Source organism: Phocoena phocoena, chromosome 9, assembly GCF_963924675.1.
Source record: "Phocoena phocoena chromosome 9, mPhoPho1.1, whole genome shotgun sequence".
Lineage (NCBI taxonomy): Eukaryota > Metazoa > Chordata > Mammalia > Artiodactyla > Phocoenidae > Phocoena > Phocoena phocoena.
Window position 1 is genome coordinate 25,291,020 of NC_089227.1, and position 24,004 is coordinate 25,315,023.

At 37.6% G+C, this 24,004-nt stretch overlaps 1 protein-coding gene across 7 annotated transcripts in view; it reads right to left on the reverse strand.

The window, feature by feature from the left end:
* Positions 1–24,004, reverse strand: part of CACNA2D1 (calcium voltage-gated channel auxiliary subunit alpha2delta 1) — a 504,876-nt gene that overhangs the window by 401,270 nt on the left and 79,602 nt on the right. For all 7 annotated transcript variants that reach the window (XM_065883782.1, XM_065883785.1, XM_065883783.1 and 4 more), the window contains exons 2-3: positions 18,395–18,476; positions 1,757–1,873 (exon numbers count right to left, since the gene is read on the reverse strand). In XM_065883782.1, coding sequence (XP_065739854.1) covers positions 1,757–1,873; positions 18,395–18,476 — 199 coding nt within the window. The remainder of the gene's footprint in view (positions 1–1,756; positions 1,874–18,394; positions 18,477–24,004) is intronic.

Genomic DNA, 24,004 nt, shown 5'->3' on the forward strand with positions numbered 1-24,004 from the left:
GCAACTTAAAACTATATATTAAGGCTTCCCTGGTAGCTCAGTGGTTAAGAATCTGCCTGCCAATGCAGGGGACATGGGTTCGAGGCCTGGTCCAGGAAGATCTCACATGCCCTGGAGCAACTAAACCCATGCACCACAACTACTGAGCCTGTGCTCTAGAGCCTGTGAGCCACAACTACTGAGCCCGTGTGCCACAACTACTGAAGCCCACGCACCCTAGAGCCCATGCTCCGCAACGAGAGAAGCCACCACAATGAGAAGCCCACGCACTACAACAGAGTAGCCCCCACTTGCCATAACTAAAGAAAGCCGCGCATAGCAAGGAAGAACCAAAGCCGCCAAAAATAAATAAATGAATTTATAAAATTATTTTTAAAAACTATGTACTAATATTAGCTACAGGTGGGTTAAATAAATCTGAAAGAAATGGAACCTTTTAGAATACTTAAAAAATATTTATAACCTCAGGGTAGGGAAGCCTTTCTTAAACAAAACACACCCCAAAATACTAATAATTTTTTTAAAGTTGACTTTGCATCAAAATTGAGAACTTACTTTATCAAAATATACCATAAAGACAATGAAAAGACAAGTCACAAACTTGAAAAAGATATTTGCATCACATGTAACTTAAATAAATTACCATCAAGAACAGATAACTTACAAATCAATTTAAACAATTAAAATGTGCAAAGGTATGAAGAGATATATCACTGATAAGGAAACAAGAATGGTCAGTGAATATAAAACAAGATGTCCACCTCATTAGTAATAAGCAGAGGTACCATTTGGTACCCATTTGGTTACCTATAATTAAGAAGTCTGATATTGCCACTTATCGGCCAGAATATGGACCAATGCGGACTCAAATACTGCTAGTGGAGGTCTAAATTGATGCAACTATTTGGGAAAATCATTGTCATACTTGTATAAAGGTGATTTTGTGAATACCCTACAGTCAGGCAATTCTACTGTCACGTACTGACCCTACAGATATTCTTGCACATGTGTACCAGGAGACTTGTTCCAAGAAAATGTAGCCACCCTGTTCATGGTAGCACCTATTTGGAAACAATCCAAATAATAATTTACCAGCAGAGAATAAATGAATAAATTAAGATATATCCTCAGAAGATAGTATTTTACCATGAATAAAAATGAATTAAAGCTAAGCACAAACATCTAGATAAATCATGCAAACATAATGTTGACAGAAGAATGCAAGTGGCTGAAGACTACATAATAGCATAATGTGATTTTAATAAAGCTGATAAACAAGCAAGCTAACACATGTTTAGCAAAACATTTATGTGAGGTACAGCTACTTTTAGAGAGCAAAGAAATGAGTAATGAAATGTCTAGCGTATTGGCTACCCCTGGCAGGGAGGCAGGGTGATGAGATAGGAAAGTACTACAAAGGCAGTTTTAAGGATGCTGGCAATATTCATGGGTTTTACATTGTATGATCTATTTAAACATGATTATTATGCATCATAACTTACATATGTATAAAAAGATGTATGTACCAATTAAATTACGGTTTCTCTGTATTTAAATCACCTAATATAAAAAAATAAACTGATATAAGCTAATTCATTATTTGGTGTTCACAGTTCATCTTTTATGAACATAACACTGAACACAGTTTCTCAGGAAAAGAAAGCATACTAAAGAAAACCTCCAAATAAAACATGAAAGATAAATAATAAATGAGTAATGGAAAATAATAAAATGAGCAGATACAATTTAAACTCACCACCAGGGCTTTGGATCTGTTGCTCAGAAGTTTCTCAATATCCCTGGCTGCAATTTCCACCAGCTGGCGTGCGTTATTTGGTTCCACGGTATACAAATCTTGGTATTTCTCATAAATCTATATGGAGGGAAAATAAAATTAATAAGAACAATAATTGCTTATTTGGCTCCTAAATGCTCATTAGAATATATTTAAAACCATAAACAACTGATTTGAAAGGCAACCCCTTTCCTTTCTTCATCTTGATCTTTTCTGAGTTTAGGTGTGTCCGAAATATATATATAAATATCAATTTGCTGTAAGACCACAACCTCACCAAAATAGTGTGTCATGTTAACAGGCTGTAAAACATCTTGTACCACAGTGGTTTGTGTATGCAATTTTGTGACCTGAAGTTGTACCCCCAACCTCAAAACCTGGTATTAACTGCCTTCAGCATTTTAAAGAAAGAGGGAGGCCATTCTAGAAAACAGAAGAATTTAAGCACAGGAGGTCAAACCTGGAGGATGTGTGCAACGAACAAAGGTCGGGGGAAGGGGAATGCGATACTGTGATGAGGGAGACTTGCACTTTTTCCCTCGCTGCAATCACTGAGGCTAAAAACTATGCTGCTAAGCTTTATGACCAGAAAGAGAGACACGGAGAATGAAACCCTTCCCCTGCTCAGGTTCATCCTGGTGACCCAGGGAGCTTCATTTCACAGAGAAGAGGAAGGTCACTGAGCTCTACATTAAAGTTTGGCTAAAGCTGTAATAGTATAAACATTTTTATTATGAAATTGAAATTTTTTTTAACTCACCAAATAAAACTATACTGAAAGTAAGCTAGACAGCAATAGGAAAATAACTACGTTTCTGGCTCACGTCAGTGTTTATGGAAGGAATTCCCCAGAGTGGCAATAAGATGTACCTGGTTTACCGAGCTTGTACTCTCCTGGCAAGAGAGGAAGAATCAAAGAAAGGAGGGAGAAAAAAAAAAAAAAACAGTGACTGTGTTTGTGACTGGAGGGCTGAGCTGAGAAGGAAATCCCTTATGCATCCAACAGATGGGCTGCACATGCATGACTAAACCATCTTTGAAAGCCAGGGACTGGCAGGTTTCTACCGTCTTATGAGAAGTGAAACCAGGCATAAGTAGGAACCAGTTCAACCCTGCTTTTTACTGGCATAACGCCAGCATTCTGTGTTACTACCAACAGGTTCTACAGCCTGTTCCCAGCTGAGCACGGATGCTGCTGGTGAACACTGGCTTTAGAAGTTCACAAAGGGCATCCCTGGTGGCGCAGTGGTCGAGAGTCCGCCTGTCGATGCAGAGGACACGGGTTCGTGCCCCGGTCCGGGAAGATCCCACATGCCGCGGAAGGTCTGGGCCCGTGAGCCATGGCCGCTGAGCCTGCGCGTCCGGAGCCTGTGCTCCGCAACGGGAGAGGTCACAACAGTGAGAGGCCCGCGTACCGCAAAAAAAATAAATAAATAAAAAGTTCACAAATACATATGCTAATATTTATTTTTTTAAGTATTTTGGTTTTACATGAAGTTATACATTTTTATTTAAGTGATTAAAACAACCAATATTTTAATTAATAAATTAAAAACAATTAACTATAATTAAATTAATAAACTAATCAATAGTTTAAGATTTCAATCAAACTCTTACTGCTAAAATTATCCTTTTCAAACCGTGAGGCTTTTCTCACATTTGTTTGAATTTTGACCTTGCAGGTTTTCATTCCAATTATTCAAGGCACAATAACTTAGCCATATAAAATTCCTATATTTAGTTTCATTCAGGATTCCTGCATATTACTGGATTGCTTCTGCTTTCTTCTACTGATGAGTAGATTATTGAGTCCTATTTTTAAAGTCCCAGGTTATCCATGAAGAACTCCCTCCAACCCAAGGCTGCCTCTTTCATTTCAGCCTAAAATGCCATCCAGGAACATGTACTCCTGAATAGATTAATTGATTTTGGAGTACAAACAGACAAACCTCAACATCACTTTAACTGATCCAGGATATTTAGTTCTTTGCAGCAAAACGGATATAGCTAATTGGTGTGAAAGGCAGTTGTGCTTTGTACCATTAATATCTTGTCCATTTCTGTCTGAAGTCTAACCTCCTTCCTGTGGTATAGGAACTCAAATAGAATTGAGAGTTGGTAAAGATTAGTTCAGGACGCACAATCTCTATTTCGCATTATATACTACAGTTAATGGCATTTATTAGTCATTATCTATGTATGCCAGACACATTACAGGTGCTATAAAGAATGAATGAATTATAAATCAGAAGAAACTATTTTAGTTCAAGTATGTGTATTTTTCTCAGATACAGAATATTCTCACAAATTCTGTTTATATTGTAATTTTTAAATGCGTAGAAAATAAAAACTAAGGTCTAGGTTGCAAATAAACTATAATAAATAAAGGAAAGGAAGCTTAAGTCTAGATCCCCAATGTAAATATCCTACCGTTTACTTTTTTATGTATAAAACCACATTTGAAATGTTTTCTTTGTAATAAAAATGAATTAGAACCATATAACTGCCCCCACCAAAAGAACTGGACCTTGCTTCTGGTTTCAAAGAATGCAGTATTTTTTTTGTTGCATGAGATACTGTGAAGGCTCTCAAAAAGTCTCCTGGTGTATGTTCAGTAAACAATTTTCAGAGTAGAAGGTTTCACGTGGATGTTTAAGATGATATATTTCCATAATTTACAGATATTTATAATTCTTTCCACCACTAAAATAAACCACATTTCTCCAATATTTAGCATGTTAACATGAATATTTTAAAGAGTCTAAAGCATCTTTTCTTTCCCTCTTCCTAGCTTCTTTTCCTTTTTAAAAAATTAATTACCTGCTTTACCATTTTACCCTATGTTTTTCCTGCAAGAAAAAGAGCATGGTGGAAATAATATGAGTTTCTGGCACCAGATAGAGCTCAACTCAAATCACATGTCAACTCCTCACACGCTATGTGACATTGGCTTCCATTTCTTCTACTAGAAAGAACGCAGCACATAAAGAGAATTCAAGACAGGATCTTTTTCCTCCTGACTGTATATTAATATGCTTTAATTTTTTTGTATAGTTCAAACCTTCTCACTGCCACCCTTGACACTAGTTTTGACAAAAAGAATACCTGTTGCTTGTACATTCCTTCTTTCCTACAATCTTAATTAACTGGCTTTAATGTTCTTTCACTACTAAATTCACAGGCCAAGTTTTGCTGTGATGAAAACAGACTATGGTTTCCCTACCCTTTTCACTGAAAACTTCTTTCTAAGTCTCTTGGCTCTATATAAGTCCATGGTTTTTCAGAATAATACACTTAGAAATTACTTCATATGTAATATCTAAAAAGTGACATCACTCATTGATATAATCGCTTAGTAAACATACCTAAAGAAATGTTTCAGAAGTCATAATACTTAGTATTACACCATGGAATTACGCCATGAAATAATACCAATACACCAGAGGTGTTTACTAAAAGCTAGACAGGCTTCCAAGTTTTGGATGACCTAGACGATTATATTAGCAATCACATTCAGGCAGCTACTCTGAGGTGTTTCACACACATCATTTACTCACTTTAAGAAATCTAAAAAATATCTTTAATTAACCAATTGTATTAGTGAGAAAAGTAGGTTTCAGGCTTTGGAATATCAGAGTGGAGGGAGTTTAAATCCCATTTCACATCATTCAGGAGCAAACCACTGCCTAGAGCAGCAGGTCACATGATAATGTGTCATGTTTAGGTAAAGGGAGTCTGCAGTGCCACTGTAGGCCCAGGACCTTCCTTGGCTTCAGCAGAATGTAAAGAAATAGGAAAGCCCCTTCGGATGAACAAGAAAGGTAGCTGAGAATTAAGGATCAGTATGTCTGCTAGGAGACCGTCTCGGTGCAGGTTCAGGGAGATCCTAATGCAGAGACAGAGATGGACAGTGGGAAGCAGAGGTCCAGCTGAAAGACGATGGTGACAATCAATCATCCAGAGCTGAGGCGCCCTACACAGGCTGGAGAGACTGGCCGAGTTCTTAGCAGCAATTACATTAATAACCATATCGAGAGAACAGAAGAGAGCAAATACACCAGATATCTTGCCACATAAGTTTCCCCTTACACCCAGATGCCCAGGAGAAAAGTTAAGAAAATCAGAGAATACTGAAAGAGAGTTGGAACTTAGAATTTATTGAATACATAATTGACCACAAGAGGCTGTTTTAAACTGAAAGAGACTAACCTTGAAATGCTGAGACTAATTTTTTTCCCCTCCTGGGAGAGAGAATGGCAGCCCATGGTAAGTTAAGTGCCCTAAAGAGAAACAAAGTCAAATTTCTGCATATTAAACTTTAAATATGAAAATTTTGACAGCCCCTTCCCTCAGTGCTTTTACATTTACTTCCCTCCAATGGAACTTGTCCTGGACAAGCCAGCAAGACCTCTGCCATCTTTCTGAAGGACATTTCTCCTTGGACAGTCCCTGATGAAACAGGAGTTTCCTTACAAATCGGTAGCAATATTCTAATGTAAGACCTTGCCCTTGGCCCCTACCTAATTGCATCAGGGCACATCAGACCTTGAAGCAGCTAATTTCTGAATTAATGGCCTGTGAGGAGTCAGGTACAAAGGATCCATATAAACAAGGATAATATATTGAACCAATCAGATTCTCTCACCATAGCATGACAAGTTGGATGGATCAAGGGCAGAAGCAGCATCAAAAGTGAAAAGAGGAAAGGAGGAAAACAGTCTTCAGATACTATTGAGTGACATAAGTGATGGCTGTGGTAGGTAGAATAGTGACCTTCCAAAGATACATCCTAATCTCTAGAACCTGTGACTATGTTATTACAAGGCAAAGGGGAATTAAGTTTGCAGAAGTTTTGCTAATCAGCTGCACTTAAAGAGATTTTCCTGTATTGTCCTGGTGAGTACAATGTAATCACAAAGGTCCTAAAAATGGAAGAGGAAAATGTAACCATGCAAGAGAAAACCAGAGAGATGGCAACGTGAGAAGAAATCAGCCCGTGTAGCTGGCTTTCAAGAGGGAGGAAAGGGGCCATGAGTCAAGGAAAGGACTTCTGATCTATAGCATTGTAACATAATAAATCTGTGTTATGCCAATAAATATATAGTAATTTGTCACACTAACAAGAGAAAACTAACACAGTGAGTTAGCTGTGAAGAGCCCCCAGCTGAGAGGCAAACAATACTCAGCCTTTGGGGCTGCCTTAGCTCCAGACCTTCCCTCCCACTGCCCAAACTATCTTCTAAATGCCTTTAATTCTTGCTGAAACCCAGGCTCTTCCTGAGTTCCCTTAAATGTACTACCTTTATTTTTCTTTTACAGGTAGTTCTATGATACACTCCCCAAGTGATTCACTCTGCCAAAAACTAAAAATGCTAAGAAGCATTTTTTGTAAGTTGTGATTAACATTATTTATTACTACTTTGCATGTCCATTTCATTAGTCGCCAGATTCACTTCACTGAAATGAAAACTGAGCTCTAGCGTGAGAAATGTACAATTTCCGTTAGACTTTATGATATAATGAAATTATCTCAAGACTCCCATTATAACCTTCATAATTGTATAGGATTCTGAAAAGAAATTTTAGACAGAAGAGCTAAAAATATAAAGCATAGATGGCACACTGTACAAAAATATATATGAATTGGGTGAATAAATATGATTCCACCTCATAGTAATGAAAGGCGGGATTAAGAGAAAATGTTACAATATAAGTCTCATCATCATTCTAACTTCACTATCTTTATTGGCTAAATTCATATAACTTCAATACTAACACAGGCAGGAAAAGAGATTCACTGTCTCCTCAACCGCTTTAGATATTCACAAAATCAGTTTTACTTTTAGTTGAACTTTGCAATGTGGGATGGTTTATTTTTTGGGGTTTTTTTTCTTTATTAAGTGTTCCATGGGCTTTTGAAATACATGTTCCCTAGCAACTTAGAAAGTCTTGTTTCTAAAAGATGCATTAACACAAAAGTATGATATAATTTTCTTTCTTGGTCACTTTCAAGGATGAAAGTTCCCTTAAGAAATTTTACGATTCAAAAGTAAGGTCTTTCTTTTAATTTACCATAAATCTCATCATCATCTAAGCTGGCCAACACAGAGAGATGTTGAGATATGGGAAGACTCCTTTATCTAAGGTAAAGAGTAACTAGTGACACTAAATCTGAATTGATATAGGAATATATTTTACCAAAAAACAAAGAAAAAAAACACCTACCTTCCTCCTTTGAAAATTAGCTGAATTTTAAAAAGTGAACTTTGCCATAAAAAATATGCAGTATTTCCTAGTTAACCCCTAAGCTCTTCAAACTCTCTCCTCTTACCCTTTGATTAAAAAAGTGAATAATGCACTCTCTTAAACAAAAGTCAAGCTTTTAAAATGCATTAGTTCTATTATACTGTCAGTTACGTCAGCTAACACAGTTGGGTAAAAAAGGAATGCCAACACCAACTGCTGAAATATATTAATCCAATAGTTTGCGTAAATTTATGAAGATATAAGCACTCATAAGATGAAAGGCATTATATTAATATCATTAAAAGAATCAAATTTGGGCTTCCCTGGTGGTGCAGTGGTTGAGAGTCCGCCTGCCGATGCAGGGGACACGGGTTTGTGCCCCAGTCCAGGAAGATCCCACATGCCGCGGAGCAGCTGGGCCCGTGAGCCATGGCTGCTGAGCCTGCACGTCCGGAGCCTGTGCTCCGCAACGGGGGAGGCCACAACAGTGAGAGGCCCGTGTACCGCAAAAAAAAAAAAAAAAAAAAAAATCAAATTTGATAGTCTACAACTTCATTTTAGGTAAATTACAGCCCCCCTCCTTTTTTTTCTTTTCCCAATAACCTAGTTCTTTTTTTGCTTTTTTTTTTTAATTGGGGTATACTTGCTTTACAATGCTGTGTTAGTTTCTGCTGTACAATGAAGTGAATCAGCTACACATACACATACATTCCCTCCCTCTTGGACCTCCCTCCCCCACCATACTACCTTTGAAATTTTTATGGCTTCAGATTTCTATTTTGCTACCTTTAAGCATATGCAAAGATCATCTAACATATAAGTATCATGTTTATTATGTATTTCTTACTTCTCTTAACCACAATGTTAGTGTCAAGAAGACAGAGACTTTTGCCCATTTTGTTCACTGGTACAGTCCAGCACATAGTATAGTGCCTGGCATGCAGTGAGCACTCAGTAAATACTGATGGCATGAATGACTGAATGGACAGTGACACTGGTACTATGTCAGGCTTTTCTAGGAATGTGAATGCTTACTTTAACGAGGGCTTCCTTGTATTTTAAAATAAATATCTATTCTGAACCAAAAACAAACGAGGCTATGTAAGGACCTATGCAGTTACATAATGAAATAAAAACACAACACCTAAATGACAATTAGATTCTAATAATAAATACACAAAATAAGGTAATGATCAATATGAGGAAGAGTATTAGACGTATAGAAAATTGTGCTGTCAGAATTCAGAGGAAATTAAATCACATGGATTACGATAGTCAAAAACATGGTGAAAGATGGTATTACAGCCACGCTTCAAATGAAATGTGCATTAATAAGGAGAGAAAGAAATCTGAATGTGTGCAATACAAGGAATAGGACAATATTGAAAAGCAGGGCTTCCCTGGTGGCGCAGTGGTTGAGGGTCTGCCTGCTAATGCGGGGGAAACGGGTTCGAGCCCTGGTCTGGGAGGATCCCACATGCCGCGGAGCGGCTGGGCCCGTGGGCTGTGGCCGCTGGGCCTGCGCGTCGAGAGCCTGTGCTCCGTGACGGGAGAGGCCACAGTGGTGAAAGGCCCGCGTACCGCAAAAAAAAAAAAAAAAACTACAATGTGGTATCACCTCACGCCAGTTAGAAAGGGCATTATCAGAAAATCTACAAACAACAAATGCTGGAGAGGGTGTGGAGAAAAGGGAACCCTCTTGCACTGTTGCTGGGAAGGTAAATTGATACAGCCACTATGGAGAACAGTATGGAGGTTCCTTAAGAAACTAAAAATAGAATTACCATATGACCCAGCAATCCCACTACTGCGCATATACCCAGAGAAAACCATAATTCAAAAAGAGACATGTACCCCAATGTTCATTGCAGCACTATTTACAGTAGCCAGGTCATGGAAGCAACCTAAATGCCCATCGACAGATGAATGGATAAAGAAGTTGTGGTACATATATGCAGTGGAATATTACCCAGCCATAAAAAGGAACAAAATTGAGTCATTTGTTGAGACATGGATGGATCTAGAGACTGTCATACAGAGCGAAGTAAGTCAGAAAAAGAAAAACAAATATCGTATATTAACGCATGTATGTGGAACCTAGAAAAATGGTACAGATGAACCGGTTTGCAGGGCAGAAGTTGAGACACAGATGTAGAGAACAAACGTATGGACACCAAGGGGGGAAAGCCGTGGGGGGCGGGGGGATGGTGGTGTGATGAATTGGGCGATTGGGACTGACATGTATACACTGACATGTATAAAATTGATGACTAATAAGAACCTGCTGTATAAAAATAAAATAAAATAAAATTTAAAAATTAAAAAAACAACTAAAATAAAGAAGATGATAGTCTTATAATAACAAGGTGACAAGCATCATTTCAACTCTCTTAGGTAACAAGAGGGATACAATAGTCTCTGTTAACAAAAAGTTTGGATTTCCCTAACATCCTTCATTATAAGAAGACACAGCACATTAAAATTGAAATAGAAGGGGAAGTATGGACCAATGTCAGAGAACGTGGGTGAGATTTCAAAATGCATATATTGCTAACACTGGAAGAATAGCCATTGTACCTTACAGGGGCATAAGAGGAATCTGGGAAACTTACAAAACATCAAACAAGGCTGTAAGAAACACGTGACATTATACATTGGGGGGAAAGTTACAGGAAAGAAAATGTAGCCTGTAATTTGTGTGATGTCCAAAGGCTGCAAATGTCTCTGCATTCAGCCATGGGGAGCAGAAGATACAGAGTAAGTTAGGCCTTTCCTGTCCCTGGGCCTCAGGGGTAGGACGAGGGTGAGGCAAGTGAGGTAGCGAGAGCACAAAATTTTAGGAGCCCCTAACTCACTCTAAGGATCGTGCAAGTTTATGACCCTCAGAACAAGTGCACCTCCTTAAATTCTTCACCTTCAGTGTATCATGTGCCTCACCTCAGTCCAGGTTCTGCTAGTCCCCTGTCCCCACCTGTCCCCTGCCAGGAATAAGAGACCTATTTGGAATGAGGAGAAACTCTACCTCTTCCCAAAATACGGTCTTCACATCGGCTTCCTAATACCAAATATGTTCTGCTCCAAGGCTCAAAGAGTAACCAAAGACTTAAATAACCAAGTGGAAATAACTATCAATCCCTTCCTTTTGTAATAAAAAGGAGTCTACAAGAAAGTCTTGGATTCCTAAAGGGAAAGGCAGAAGTGTGAATAAAATAGCACACAAAGGAGACAACTAACCTCCCGGATGATTGTAATTTGCTTCCACAGTTGTGGTTTGCTTTCCCCAGGGCAGAGTCAATCAAGTGCAGCAACTGAGGATTTCTGACATATTTGCAAAGTTCTATTTCCTTTTAATATAACTTTTTGCAGATTCAGCAAGGCATTTTATAGAAAAAATAAAGAGCAGTTTCTATTCATCAATTTATTTTTAGAAACCTTTTGCATAAAGCAAATTCTTATTGTTATAGAAACCATTAATTTAGAATACCTGGTCATTGAAATTTTGGTATAACTTTATCATGAAATAATTTATTAATGTATTAAAGGAAAAAATGGTTGCTAGTGAATGTTTTATGAACTTAACCTTGTTTCCAAGAATATTAAGACCACTTTAATTTCTAAAATGTCATCTATTTATTAACATATGATTATCATCCTCTCCACTTGCCAGCACAATAGCTAAAAAAGTTTGTGTTTGTGTGTGTGTGTGTCTCAAAGTAATAAAATGCCTTCACTTTACTGAAAGCAATTGGAGAAGACATAAACAAATGGGAAAACATCCTGTGTTCATGGAACGGGAGAATTAATATTGTTAAAATGGCCATACTAACCAAAGCCATCTTTAGATTCAAGACAATTGCCATCAAAATACCAAACGCATTCTTTACAGAAGTAGAAGAAATAATCCTAAAATGTGTTTGGAACCACAAAAGACCCCAAATAGCCAAATCAATCCTGAGAACAAAGAACAAAACTGGAAGTATCACACTTGCTGCTTTCAAACTATACTACAAAGCCATGGTAATGAAAAACAGTATGGTACTGGCACAAAAATAAACACATAGACCACTGTAACAGAATAGACAGCCCAGAATTAAATCCCGGTACATACGATCAACTAATATTCAACAAGAGAGCCAAGAACACCCAAGGGGGAAAGGTTAGTCTCTTCAATCAATGATGCTGGGAAAACTGAAAAAAACACATGCAGGACATTGAAACTGGACCTCTATCTCACACCATTCACAAAAATTAACTCGAAATGGAACAAAGACTTAAACTAAGACCCGATACCATAAAAATCCTAGAAAACATAGGCAAAAGGCTCACTGATATTGGTCTTGGCAATGATTCTTTGGGCACAGCGCCAAAAGCACAAACAACAAAAGCAAAAATCATCAAATGGGACTACATCAAATTCAAAAGCTTCTGCACAGCAACCAAAAAAAAACAATTAAAATGAAAAGGTAGCCTACAGAATGGGAGAAAAACTGGCAAACTAAATATCAGAAAGGGGTTAGTTTTAAAATATATTTTGCATATTAACACAACAATAACAACAATAATCCAATGGAAGAAAAGGGTAGAATAGAAATTTTTTCCAAAGAGGTCATCAAAATGAGCAACAGGCACATGATAAGATGCTTAACCTTACTAATCATCAGGAAAATGCAAATAAAAATCACAAGCTATCACCTCACACCTGTTAGAATGGCTATCATCAAGTAGACAAGAGACAACAAGTGCTGGCACGTACTGGTGAAAAAGTAATCCTTACACAGTACTGGTGGGAAGTAAAGTAGTCCAAAAACTATGGAAAATAATATGGAGGTTCCTCAAAAACTTAAAAATAGACCTACCATATGATCCAGCAATTCTGCTTCTGGGGATATACCCAAAGGAAAGAAAATAGGAGTCTGATGAGACATATGTACCTTCATGTTTATTTGCAGCACTATTCACAATAGCCAAGAAATGAAAACAACCCAAATGCCCATCAGCGGATGAATGAATAAAAAGATGTAGTATAGGGCTTCCCTGGTGGCGCAGTGCTTGAGAGTCCGCCTGCCGATGCAGGGGACACGGGTTCGTGTCCCGGTCCGGGAAGATCCCACATGCCGCGGAGTGGCTAGACCCGTGAGCCATGGCTGCTGAGCCTGCGCGTCCAGAGCCTGTGCTCCGCAACAGGAAAGGCCACAACAGTGAGAGGCCCGGGTACGGGAAAAAAAAAAAAAAAAAAAAAAGATGTAGTATATATATACAATAAAATATTATTCAACCATGAGAAAGAAGAATATTCTGCCATTTTCAACAACATGGATGGACCTTGAGCACATACATTAAGTAAGATAAGCCAGACAGAGAAAGGAAAGTACTGTACGATATCACTTATGTGTGGAATCTAAAAAAAATCAAACATGTAAAAAAACAACAACAGAGTAAAGCAGAGGTTACCAGGGGAGAGGGGACAGTGGGATAAAACTAATAGCATTTAAGGGTACAAACTTGTAACAAATACTAAAATAGTGATACGGATTTAATGTATGGTTTACTGAACACAGACAATAATACTGTACTATAAGTATGTAATGTGATAAATATCATTACAATGGCCACCATATTAAAAAATGTAAATGTATCAAAGTAACATGATGTGCAACTTCAATTTACATGATGTCAAATTTTATTCAATAAAATATAAACAAAAGTAATACAATGTCTCCAAAAATTTCTATAATTCAAATTGTTTAAAAATACATATATGTTTCATAATCTGGGGGTCTTTTTTTCTTGATCTATGATTTCATTCTTGATTATGTTTAAATATACATATATACCTTGCATTTTCTATTAATGTGTCTTTAATACATTTTTAGATATAGCTCTTCAAAAAATAGTACCTATCAGTGGAAGACTAATTGTCCTCCACTCTTTGTTCTGCCCTCTTCCACTGTGAGAGAGTAGGCGTATCATTAGCCAGCTAAAGACTCCATTTCTCTGACTCCTTTCCAGTTAAGATGTGGCCATGAGAATAAGTTCTGACCACCAGAATGGGCGCAAGATGGAGAGAAAAATACACGGTTACCTTACGTCTTTGTTACATTGGTTCCACCTGTATCTCCAACTAATATAATACTATACCCTCAATTAATATAACAAATGAATGACATTTGTTGAGTTCTGATTATAGGTCAATAAATATTTTACATGGATTACGTCAACTATGTCAGCAACACCATGAGGTTAATAAATAAACATCTTGGCTAGATCACAAAGCTATCAACTCTAAGAACTACTGGTATAATAGTCTTTAATATTTTTTAAAAGGATATGTTATAACATTCTATAAAAAATAATGTATATTTTCTTCAGTTAGAAGACCATGAAGACAAAAATCAGGAAAAACCTCGTGTACAATTCGCAGCAATTCTTTCAACTGAAATACACACAAAACCATTTCTGTGCACATGAACAATAATGGAAGTTGTTAAATTCTGCATGTAAATTTACATCATAGAATTTCCTTCTACATTTTTCTTTTTTAAAGAAACTCAAATGGAAATGTTCATGAGTAAATACTTGGTGGCAGAGCTTTCACTTCTTCTTTATATCTTTTATAAAAAGAGCAGTAGCATAACCAGATATATTAACCTTGTACCGAACTGAAGATCTGCTCACCTTCTCAAAATACAAGTGGTAATATAAAAAGGTAAAATATTAACATATATTCTAAAGCATAACAAGACTCTTTTCATGGTTGGAGTTATATCCCATTTAGTAGTTGTATACCCTAGAACAAAAATTTAACCTTGCAAATAATTTCTTCCTGCATATTAATGATGATGAAATTCACTTCACAAGGTTATCCTGAGGATTAATAAGATAATGGATGTAAAGGGCTTAGGACAGTGCTTGGACACTTGAACTAATTTAGAAAAAAAAAAAGTAGTCCTCAGTTGTATTTAAAAGGTTCTAATATATTAAGTACTATACTAAGGAAAAGTATAATGCATTATCTCTTTCTCCTAATTTTATTTTTTCTTTCAATTTTTAAAATAAATTTATTTATTTGTTTGTTTATTTATTTTTGGCCTCCTTGGGTCTTCGCTGTTGCAAGCGGGCTTTCTTTAGTTGGGGTGAGCGGGGACTACTCTTCGTTACGGTGCACAGGTTTCTCATTGCAGTGGCCTCTCATTGCAGAGCCTGGGCTCTAGGCGTGGGGGCTTCAGTAGTTGTGGCACGCGGACTCAGTAGTTGTGGCTCGTGGGCTCTAGAGCTCAGGCTCAGTAGTCATGGTGCACGGGCTTAGCTGCCCCGCAGCATGTGGGATCTTCCTGGACCAGGGCTCGAACCCGTGTCCCCTGCATTGGCAGGCAGATTCTTAACCACTGTGCCACCAGAGAAGCCCCTCTTTCCTCAATTATTTAATCTACTTTGTGGATGATCATATGCAATTGAAGGACATGCATTCTCCCAATATGTGATTAGAAATGGAAAAATCCAATAAAAGATATCTTAAAACTTGAATGTATCAGGGCTAATAGTACTACATAAGCCTATTCATTCCTGATCTTTAACAGAAGTTAATCAGGTACCTGGGCAAAATCTCTAATTTTTAAAGTTAAGGTACTGCTTTTATTCAATACTATTTATCAGACTTCCCTGGGCTAATATTTTATGATACCCAAAGTAATTTTCATAAAATTGCAAAGATGTCCAATTTTAGCTATGTTCCCTCATTGCAGCTGAGCCCGCAGGTAAAAAGCGAGATGTGCCCTGTGATGCCAGTAAAAACTACATTCAATAATTTGGGAATCATCATTTTTTAAATATTGAATTTCAACCCCAAACCTGCTAAATTCCTCTATTTTTTGAACTTTTGATCCTTACCATGCATCTAACACCCTTAGTCTCAACACAAATTTCACTCTCAACTCTGGCATCCTTCAGCTAGTCTGCGCTTTAAGTTCCTGTGGCCAAAAAGAAATGCACCACTGGGACTTCCCTGGTGGTGCAGTGGTTAAGAATCCTCCTGCCAGTGCAGGGGACATGGGTTTGATCCCGGCTCCAGGAAGATCTCGCATGCCGTGGAGGAACTAGGCCCATGCACCACAACTACTAAGCCCGTGCACCACAACTACTGAGTCTACGCTCCACAACTACTGGACCCACACACTGCAACTACTGAAACCCGTGCGCTCTGTGGCCCGTGTGCCACAACTACTGAGCCCGTGTGCTGCAACTACTGAAGTCCCCGTGCCTAGAGCCCATGCTTTGCAACGAGAGGCCACTGCAATGAGAAGCCCATGCACCACAACGAAGAGTAGCCCCCGCTCACCACAACTAGAGAAAGCCTGCACAGCAATGAAGACCCAATGCAGCCCAAAAAAAATTTTTTTAATTAAAAAAAAAAGAAATGCACCTCTTTTGCCCCCATCATGGACCACCTTCTCTCTGGGCAAAAGGAAAGAGGCATATGGACACATTTATCTATCTTCTTGTCCCCTAATACTTAAATTCTTCTTCCAGCAATAAATTCCTCTTTCCCTCCCTTGTTACATACATATAATTCTTTTATTTGTATTTTTTCTATCACTGTAATGAGGTACAATGCCTCATAAAAGCAGCATTGTGGGGATTTTCTTCCATCCTGTCCATTCTATTTTGTTATCATAATTTACACAAGGCCATTTAATCATGCCATCAATATTTACACTCTTCTTAGTCATCTACAACTCATAAAGCATAATGGACATCAGGTGAGACTTTTTTTCTTAAGGACTCATTGAAAAACGCAGATTTGGCAAGAGAGGGTTCACATATTAACACCAAAAGTAAAAAAAGAGTTCAGCCAAGAAAGTGGTTTTTGAGGCTGATAAAACACTGAGGAGTAAAGAAGAGCTCCCAAAAGCAGTTTACTTTTAATTTCAATCTGTCAATAAAAAGAGTTACATAACTTTTAACCAGAATCTGTCAATTCTCTTTTCTTTTTTTCTCATTCCACAAATGCCATCACTTTCATGGAGGCTTACTTATTACCCTACACACTTTCATATTCTAATTTATTTTCCCACAGTGAATCATTGCAGATCCCAAACATCAGCTAACAGTAGCCTTCAGGCATCTTTGCACCTTCAAAAATGGAGATTTTGATTACTAGCATGTCAGTTCTCTGAGGAGAGGAACTGTGTCTCTGTCAACCCCTGGTAGCCTGCACAGTGCCTGGGACATGCTGCGTGCTCAGTAACTGTTCATTAGAATTAATTCGATCATTGTTATTCAGAAAGAACACTTTTCATTTCAAAATATATTCCTTATGTCATCTCATAAATATTGAAATTTACTCAACATATACTCGGTTTGAAACCTACAATTGTGTTATGAAGAGATTCAGGAATAATATTTTGAAGTATACGCTTAGTAAGGTTTCTTTATGAATTCCTATTAATACACAGGGTAACCATTCATTCTAGTTTCTCCCAGAGAGGAATATTCACATATAAATATTCATACAATAAATATTCACAGATCATACATGAAACCACTTTTATACCATTTCACCTCATTGATCCACCACATTTTTGGAAAACAAAACACCTCACTGCATCACTAACAACACAACATGAAGGTACTTTCAAATTGTTAGATTACTTACACTGAAATGAAAGCAGTGAGACTCTAAAGAAATGATGCTTAAAATTTAATAAATATTACGGAAGCTATATATGTACATGCTCTTACCCAAGGAAAATGATCGATTTAAGATGTTACACAAATATTTCCATGTTGCTATTATTATCAAAAATCATTTTAGAGTGACATTCATAGTCATTTCATAAATCATAAGAAAAACCATCTTTCATAGTGTCTCCTTTCCTTGCACAAAAGTCTGTACGACCCATCTCAGTGATTCACTCTAGCCTCTAGGCATGGCTATAAACATTGTAAACTGCTTTTGAAAATAAAATCTACCCTCAAAGAGTGAAGATATGTTCCCACTGAGGATACTCAAAAGAATCCCTCACAGGGCTTAAAGTCACCACTATACAAAAGATCCTAATATCCTCTGAAGATGGGAGGAAACAGGACACCCCAATTTGAATTTTAGGGATGACTATGTATCATATGAACTCATGTAAGGGAAGGCTGTATACAAACTGTAAAGTGCAGTGAGAACACCTCACTAATTGTTAGGAATGGCAGTAACTGGCAGCACCAAAAGTCCCTCTCAGAATTTCACTATCAGATTCACATGAAAAACTGTCCTATTTATAATATAGAAAGACAGTTTCTTAGAGGAAAGAACTGCATGCAAAATAAAGAAATGATTAGTAAGTTTTGGGAGACTTTACTCACATCAACAAGCTGGTTGACTCCACTTGCAGTTTTTGCCAGGGTGACAAGGTCTTCCTGCATCTTATCCACCCATGACTTGATGCTGCAGAAATCAGAGAAGAGAATGTTCTATCAGATCTCTCACAAAGTAAGGCCACAGACTGACATTCTATATGCAAAGATTATCCGCAGATAATTCATTAAATTACCTTTAAGTCTTTCTCCTCCTTCGCAGCTCCTACTATACCTACCCACCCCTCCAGCCCACTTTTAAGTGACAAGACCAATGAACCTTTAGGGGCAACCTCTTAGGATGCTAAAATATCCCCAACTCAAAAAGAGAAAAATGACAAATGAGGGTAAACGTTTGCTTAATTTTTACGAAAATTCCATTAAAAAAAGTTACTAAATGGAATATTCTAAACTAAACTTTACCCTTTAGTTTACAAGCCTTTGTAATATAATACTAAGGGTGTGCTAAATGTAGACTATTTGAAAACTGCCAGAAAGTGACAAATATTTTTAAATTTCTTATAATTCCAATACCCAAGGATAATCACTTAACATTTTGATGTATTCCCTTCAAGTTTTTTAAAATTCTTTCACAAGGTCAAGCACATATTATGTAAAATTCACATATCTTTTTTTCCATCAGTCACATGATAAATACCCTTCCATGTCATTACAGATATTTTATAAACACTGTACTTTAATGGCCACTTAATATTCCCTTATCTCTAAATCCCATAATATACTTGACCATCCCCCTTTTTAAAAAGATAACTAGAATGTCATCAGCTTTGACTGCTAAAAATTTCACTGCAACAAATATCTCAGTACACATTAAGCTTAAAAGTATTTCATTTCCTTAGCTAGACTCTTAGATTTGGAATTACTGGATCAAGGCTTAAGTTTTAAAGAAATGGTTTTGAGCATTAAAATTATGATTGAAGGTTGCAGTTCAAATCCTTTTCATGTAAAGGTGAGCCTTGAACAATGTGGGGGGTTAGGAGTGCAAAGCCCCAGGCAGCTGAAAATCCGCAAATAACTTTACAGTCAGCCCTCCACATCCGTGGTTTGGCATCCACAGATTAAACCAATGATGGATCATGTAGTACTGTACATTAACTGGAAAACAATCTACTATAAATAGACTCACGAAGTTTAAACCCATGTTGTTCAAGGGACAACTGTATATACTTTAACGTAATGGAGATCTTAAAATACAAGCTATGGATGTCAGAACATTTTAGAAAATTCTAAACTGATGGTCTATCTTATTTTTCCTGTCATTAGCGATTACCAAATACCACACAATTTTCCCCATTCTAATAAATTAAATTTAATTTGCAATCCCTTCATATATTTCATTTATTCATCCTCATGTTTCAAAAAGACCTAAAGTGTGTGTTCTTTTCTGTCCATGCAAATATAAGAAAACACTAATAAGGATAGGAAATGATTTGAATTTGAACTTCTCTCTACATATATATGGTATGTGTATCTATCATTGCTTATTTATTCTGTTCTTTGGATTTTATAAATACTAAATGTTTTCCCTCTTTTTTCTTTATTGACATTGTGATTTATTTAGTCTCAGTATACTGCAGTAGCATACAAATAATTTATACATTTAAAAGGTAACTCTTAGATATGTTCGACAGTGAACATAAACTCTCAAATGAACATATCTACAATATAGAAACAGACTCAAAGGCATAGAGAACAGACTCGTGGCTGCCAAGGGGGAGTGGAGGTGGGGGGAGAGAAGGATTGGAAGTTTGGGATTAGCAGGTGCAAACTATTATACTATACAGGATGGATAGACAGCGGAGGTCCTACTGTGTAGCACAGGAAACTATATTCAGTGTCCTGTGATAAATCATAATGTAAAAGAATATGAAAAAGGATATATATAACTGAGTCACCTCACTGTACGGCAGAAATTAACACAACATTGTAAATCAACTATACTTCAATAAAAAAATTTTTTTAAACAGGTTAACTCTTCTGTCATAAGAGAGTAAGCTGTAATTCAAGGACTGAAGCCAGTTTCCCCACCGCAGCGCTGGCTCTGTCCAGTGAGCATTCACCCTGAACCGAGCCCCCTGGCTCCCGTCTGTCAGCCTTGTCTTTTTTTTTTTTTTGCGGTACGCGGGCCTCTCACTGTTGTGGCCCCTCCTGTTGCGGAGCACAGGCTCCGGACGCGCAGGCTCAGCAGCCATGGCTCACGGGCCCAGCCACTCCGCCGCATGTGGGATCTTCCCGGACCGGGACACAAACCCGTGTCCCCTGCATCGGCAGGCGGACTCTCAACCACTGCGCCACCAGGGAAGCCCCCTATACTATGTTCTTAACAGCTTGTCAGTGGGGCAGAGAAGACTGGTCTCAGTGATAGGTCCACGTACCACAAAAAAAAAATAGTATAGGAACAAAGATTATTTTTTATAGACATGCGGTATTACCTGCTTTTCCTAAAATACATAAGCACTCTGCCTTTCAAACCTGGAATTAGAAGATTATAATGGCTAGGAAATAAGCGAAGATCTCACTGATCATGAAAGTGAAAAATTACATAAGGGACAATATTCATATGGGCAAATTCTCTATCAGTCTTTCTCTTTCTAGGTAAATTGTCAACCACATATGCATAATCACTAAGCACTATTTTATTAAATGTCTCCAGAAGGCACTATAATATTTTGGAGAAAGTTACAGAGGATATATAGTCTTTTCAGATAATAAGAAATGAACATAGCACTCCATGAGGAAGAATTTGTTGTTTCTTCTTTGTCAGCCCACTCAACAAGAACTAGTATCTGCTGGAGAAGATACTAAAAGCTGGCAGGGCAGAAACGAAAGATATATGTGTTACAGTTTGGTTAGGTTTAAAACTGGGTCTGACAGGAAAGAGGCAGAAGAGAACAAGAATGAGGTGGTGTAGGGGAGGAAAAAGTATCTTTTCTTCTACCTTTCTAAATTCTTGACTGAGAACCTGTAACAAAAGACAGACTAATAAGTGAAATGCATACAAATTGATTCAAGTTTTACATGACACGGGAGGCTTCAAAAGGAAATGAAGACCTGCCCCCCCCCCAAAAAAAATGGTTAAACCTGAGTGTCTTTATGCTAGGTTTGATGAAGAACAGAAAGATATGATGGGACAAAGAATATGAGCTAAGTATAGCAAACTGGGGGAAACTTAACAGAGACCATTCATTCACATTTCTCTTTCTGCCCCATGTCTTCAGAGATAAGGATGCTCCTTTCTCCCAGGTATAGGGAAGCAACGCTCACATGAGGGGAAGGTCACAAAGTCCTTCCTGAAGATGCCACTTCCCCAACACCTTCAGCTTAAAATATTCAATAGGCTATGTAACCATATTTAGCCCATCCTGAATCCCATCTCTAGGACATGCTTCAGGAATCAGAAGAGTCACTTAAAGTTTATTAGATAGTTGTGTGGGGAGGTGGATAGAGGAGGCTTTCGACTAGTAGCTACTTAAAGTGAGATTTGAAGGACAAGTGGAATTTAAGAAAATCGAGAAGGGAAGGAAGAAACAACGAAGGCAGGGAGAATTTAAAACGTGGCATTGTCAGCAACCACAAGTAGTCTGCGTGGCCAGAGTCCAAGGTTGTTCATCAAATGTATGGAATGGGGGCAGGAATGGTCAGGAAGAAATTCTGGCAAATAGTTGGCCAGACCCAGGGTCTTAAATAACATTCTGAAGCATTTATATTGTATCCTCAAAATAATGGAGAAATAATGGAAAATGTGAAGTTAGCGAGTAACAAGATTAACGGTATATGAACATGATAAAATAATTTCTCTGATAGCCAAGTGGATGGTGGCTTAGAGGGAGAACAAAGAGTGAGGAGGGAGGGGCTAGATAAGATGGAAGAAATGAGGGTTCAAACTAGCTCAGTAGTAGCGAGAGTAGAGAGGGAGACAAAAGGGAGACCAAGTAGAAGAAACCAGCTCAACAAAACTCTGAAGGATGGATGACAGGATTTCATGTACTACTAGATTTAAATAGTGAATGGGAGAAAGGATTCGCAGATGACTCACGGAGTTCCTCAGTTAGACAATGTTAGGACATTCTGTTATAGTAAGTATAAGAGGAAGAACGATTTAGAGGGGTATTGATGAGTTCGTTTTTATTGGTTCAGGTAGAGATGTTTTTGAAAGATTCACGTATAGAAACCCAGTAGGCAATTGAACATACATAGATTTGAAGCTCTCAGACGTTTCCATAGCATTTAAAGATCAGGTAGTTTCAAAGGACAAAGGTAAATCAGTGTATGACTCCCAAAGGAGAGTTTATAAAGGGAGAAAGAAAATACACAGCAGCTAGAACTCCGGAAAATAACACTGAAAAAAGAGACGGGAATCTGAGCAGTGGCAAGAAAGAAGGGAATCCAAGAACAATGGTATCACAAAAGCCAGGGAAGGTAAGAATATCCAGAGAGAGTCATCAAACAAGGTGAGAGAAATTTATCTATCTTATATGTGAGGACAGTGAGAGAAGTGTGGAACCTAGGAAAAAAGGGAGAACAAGGAGTGAGTGCTCCTTTTTGTTTTATAATCGGAGAGATATAGGCATGGTTCCATGCAAAAGGAGAAAGGACGGAGAGGAGACATCACAGAGAAATCTCAGGAGAGAACATGCAACTTACTGACAGGGCAAGGGCCTTCAAAAGACTAGATTCCTGCAGCTTTTTCTTGCTCACCTCTATATTCCAAACATGATCGAGTGAAGGATGAGTGAAGAAATAAGCAGAACACAGGAGAATCCTAATCCATGGCTGGAAAGTAGGTTACTTCTTCCATGGAGATCGAAGGGAAAACGTAAACGGTTTTAAGTAAATGAAAATAGCTAAAAAACTCGATCAAAAACTGGAGACAGTTCTACTTATCGGTCTCTATTTTTTTTCTTTTTTGTAATAAAGTAGACAGAGTCATCAGTTCAAAGATAGGCAGGAGGTATTAAGGCAGGGTAGTTGAAAAGAAAAGTTGGACGTTTCAGAAGAACAATGACTGGAGAGTATTTAAGGACAAGCCCTATACTGGGGGTCACCAGTTTTCATCAGTACTAATCAGCATGACTGTGTGAATTTCTCCACCAGTACTAGGCTAAAGAGGGTGAGATGGGAGAAAAAAGGCATTCAGATGAATATGGGGCAGATACCAGCAGGTGGGAAAGATGGACAAGGAAAGGTGAACTGAAGGGCCTGAAAACTTTAAGATCTCTACTAATTCTAAATAACAAAGACTACCAAAAATATTCATTAAAATGTTACAGTATTATATTTATACACAACACTTATTTTCTAAACATTTTTCTTATGGAACCAAAAATGCTGTTACAATATTTCTAGGAAAATGTGAAAATACTGTATTGCCAAATTTCAAATTTCTCATCATTTTGGGGGTTTGTAGGCTAATAATCTCATAAAAGAATATTCTGGAAGACTAAATGAAGAAAGTGGCCTGAACACATATCCCACATTTAAATCACTTGAATAAAAATATAATTTCTAAAAGTAAAAATTCTAAAAATCACTGAAATAAAATGGATTGCTCTCAGAAAGTTTACAGTTCGTTTGAAAATCTTTCTCTTGGAAATAAAT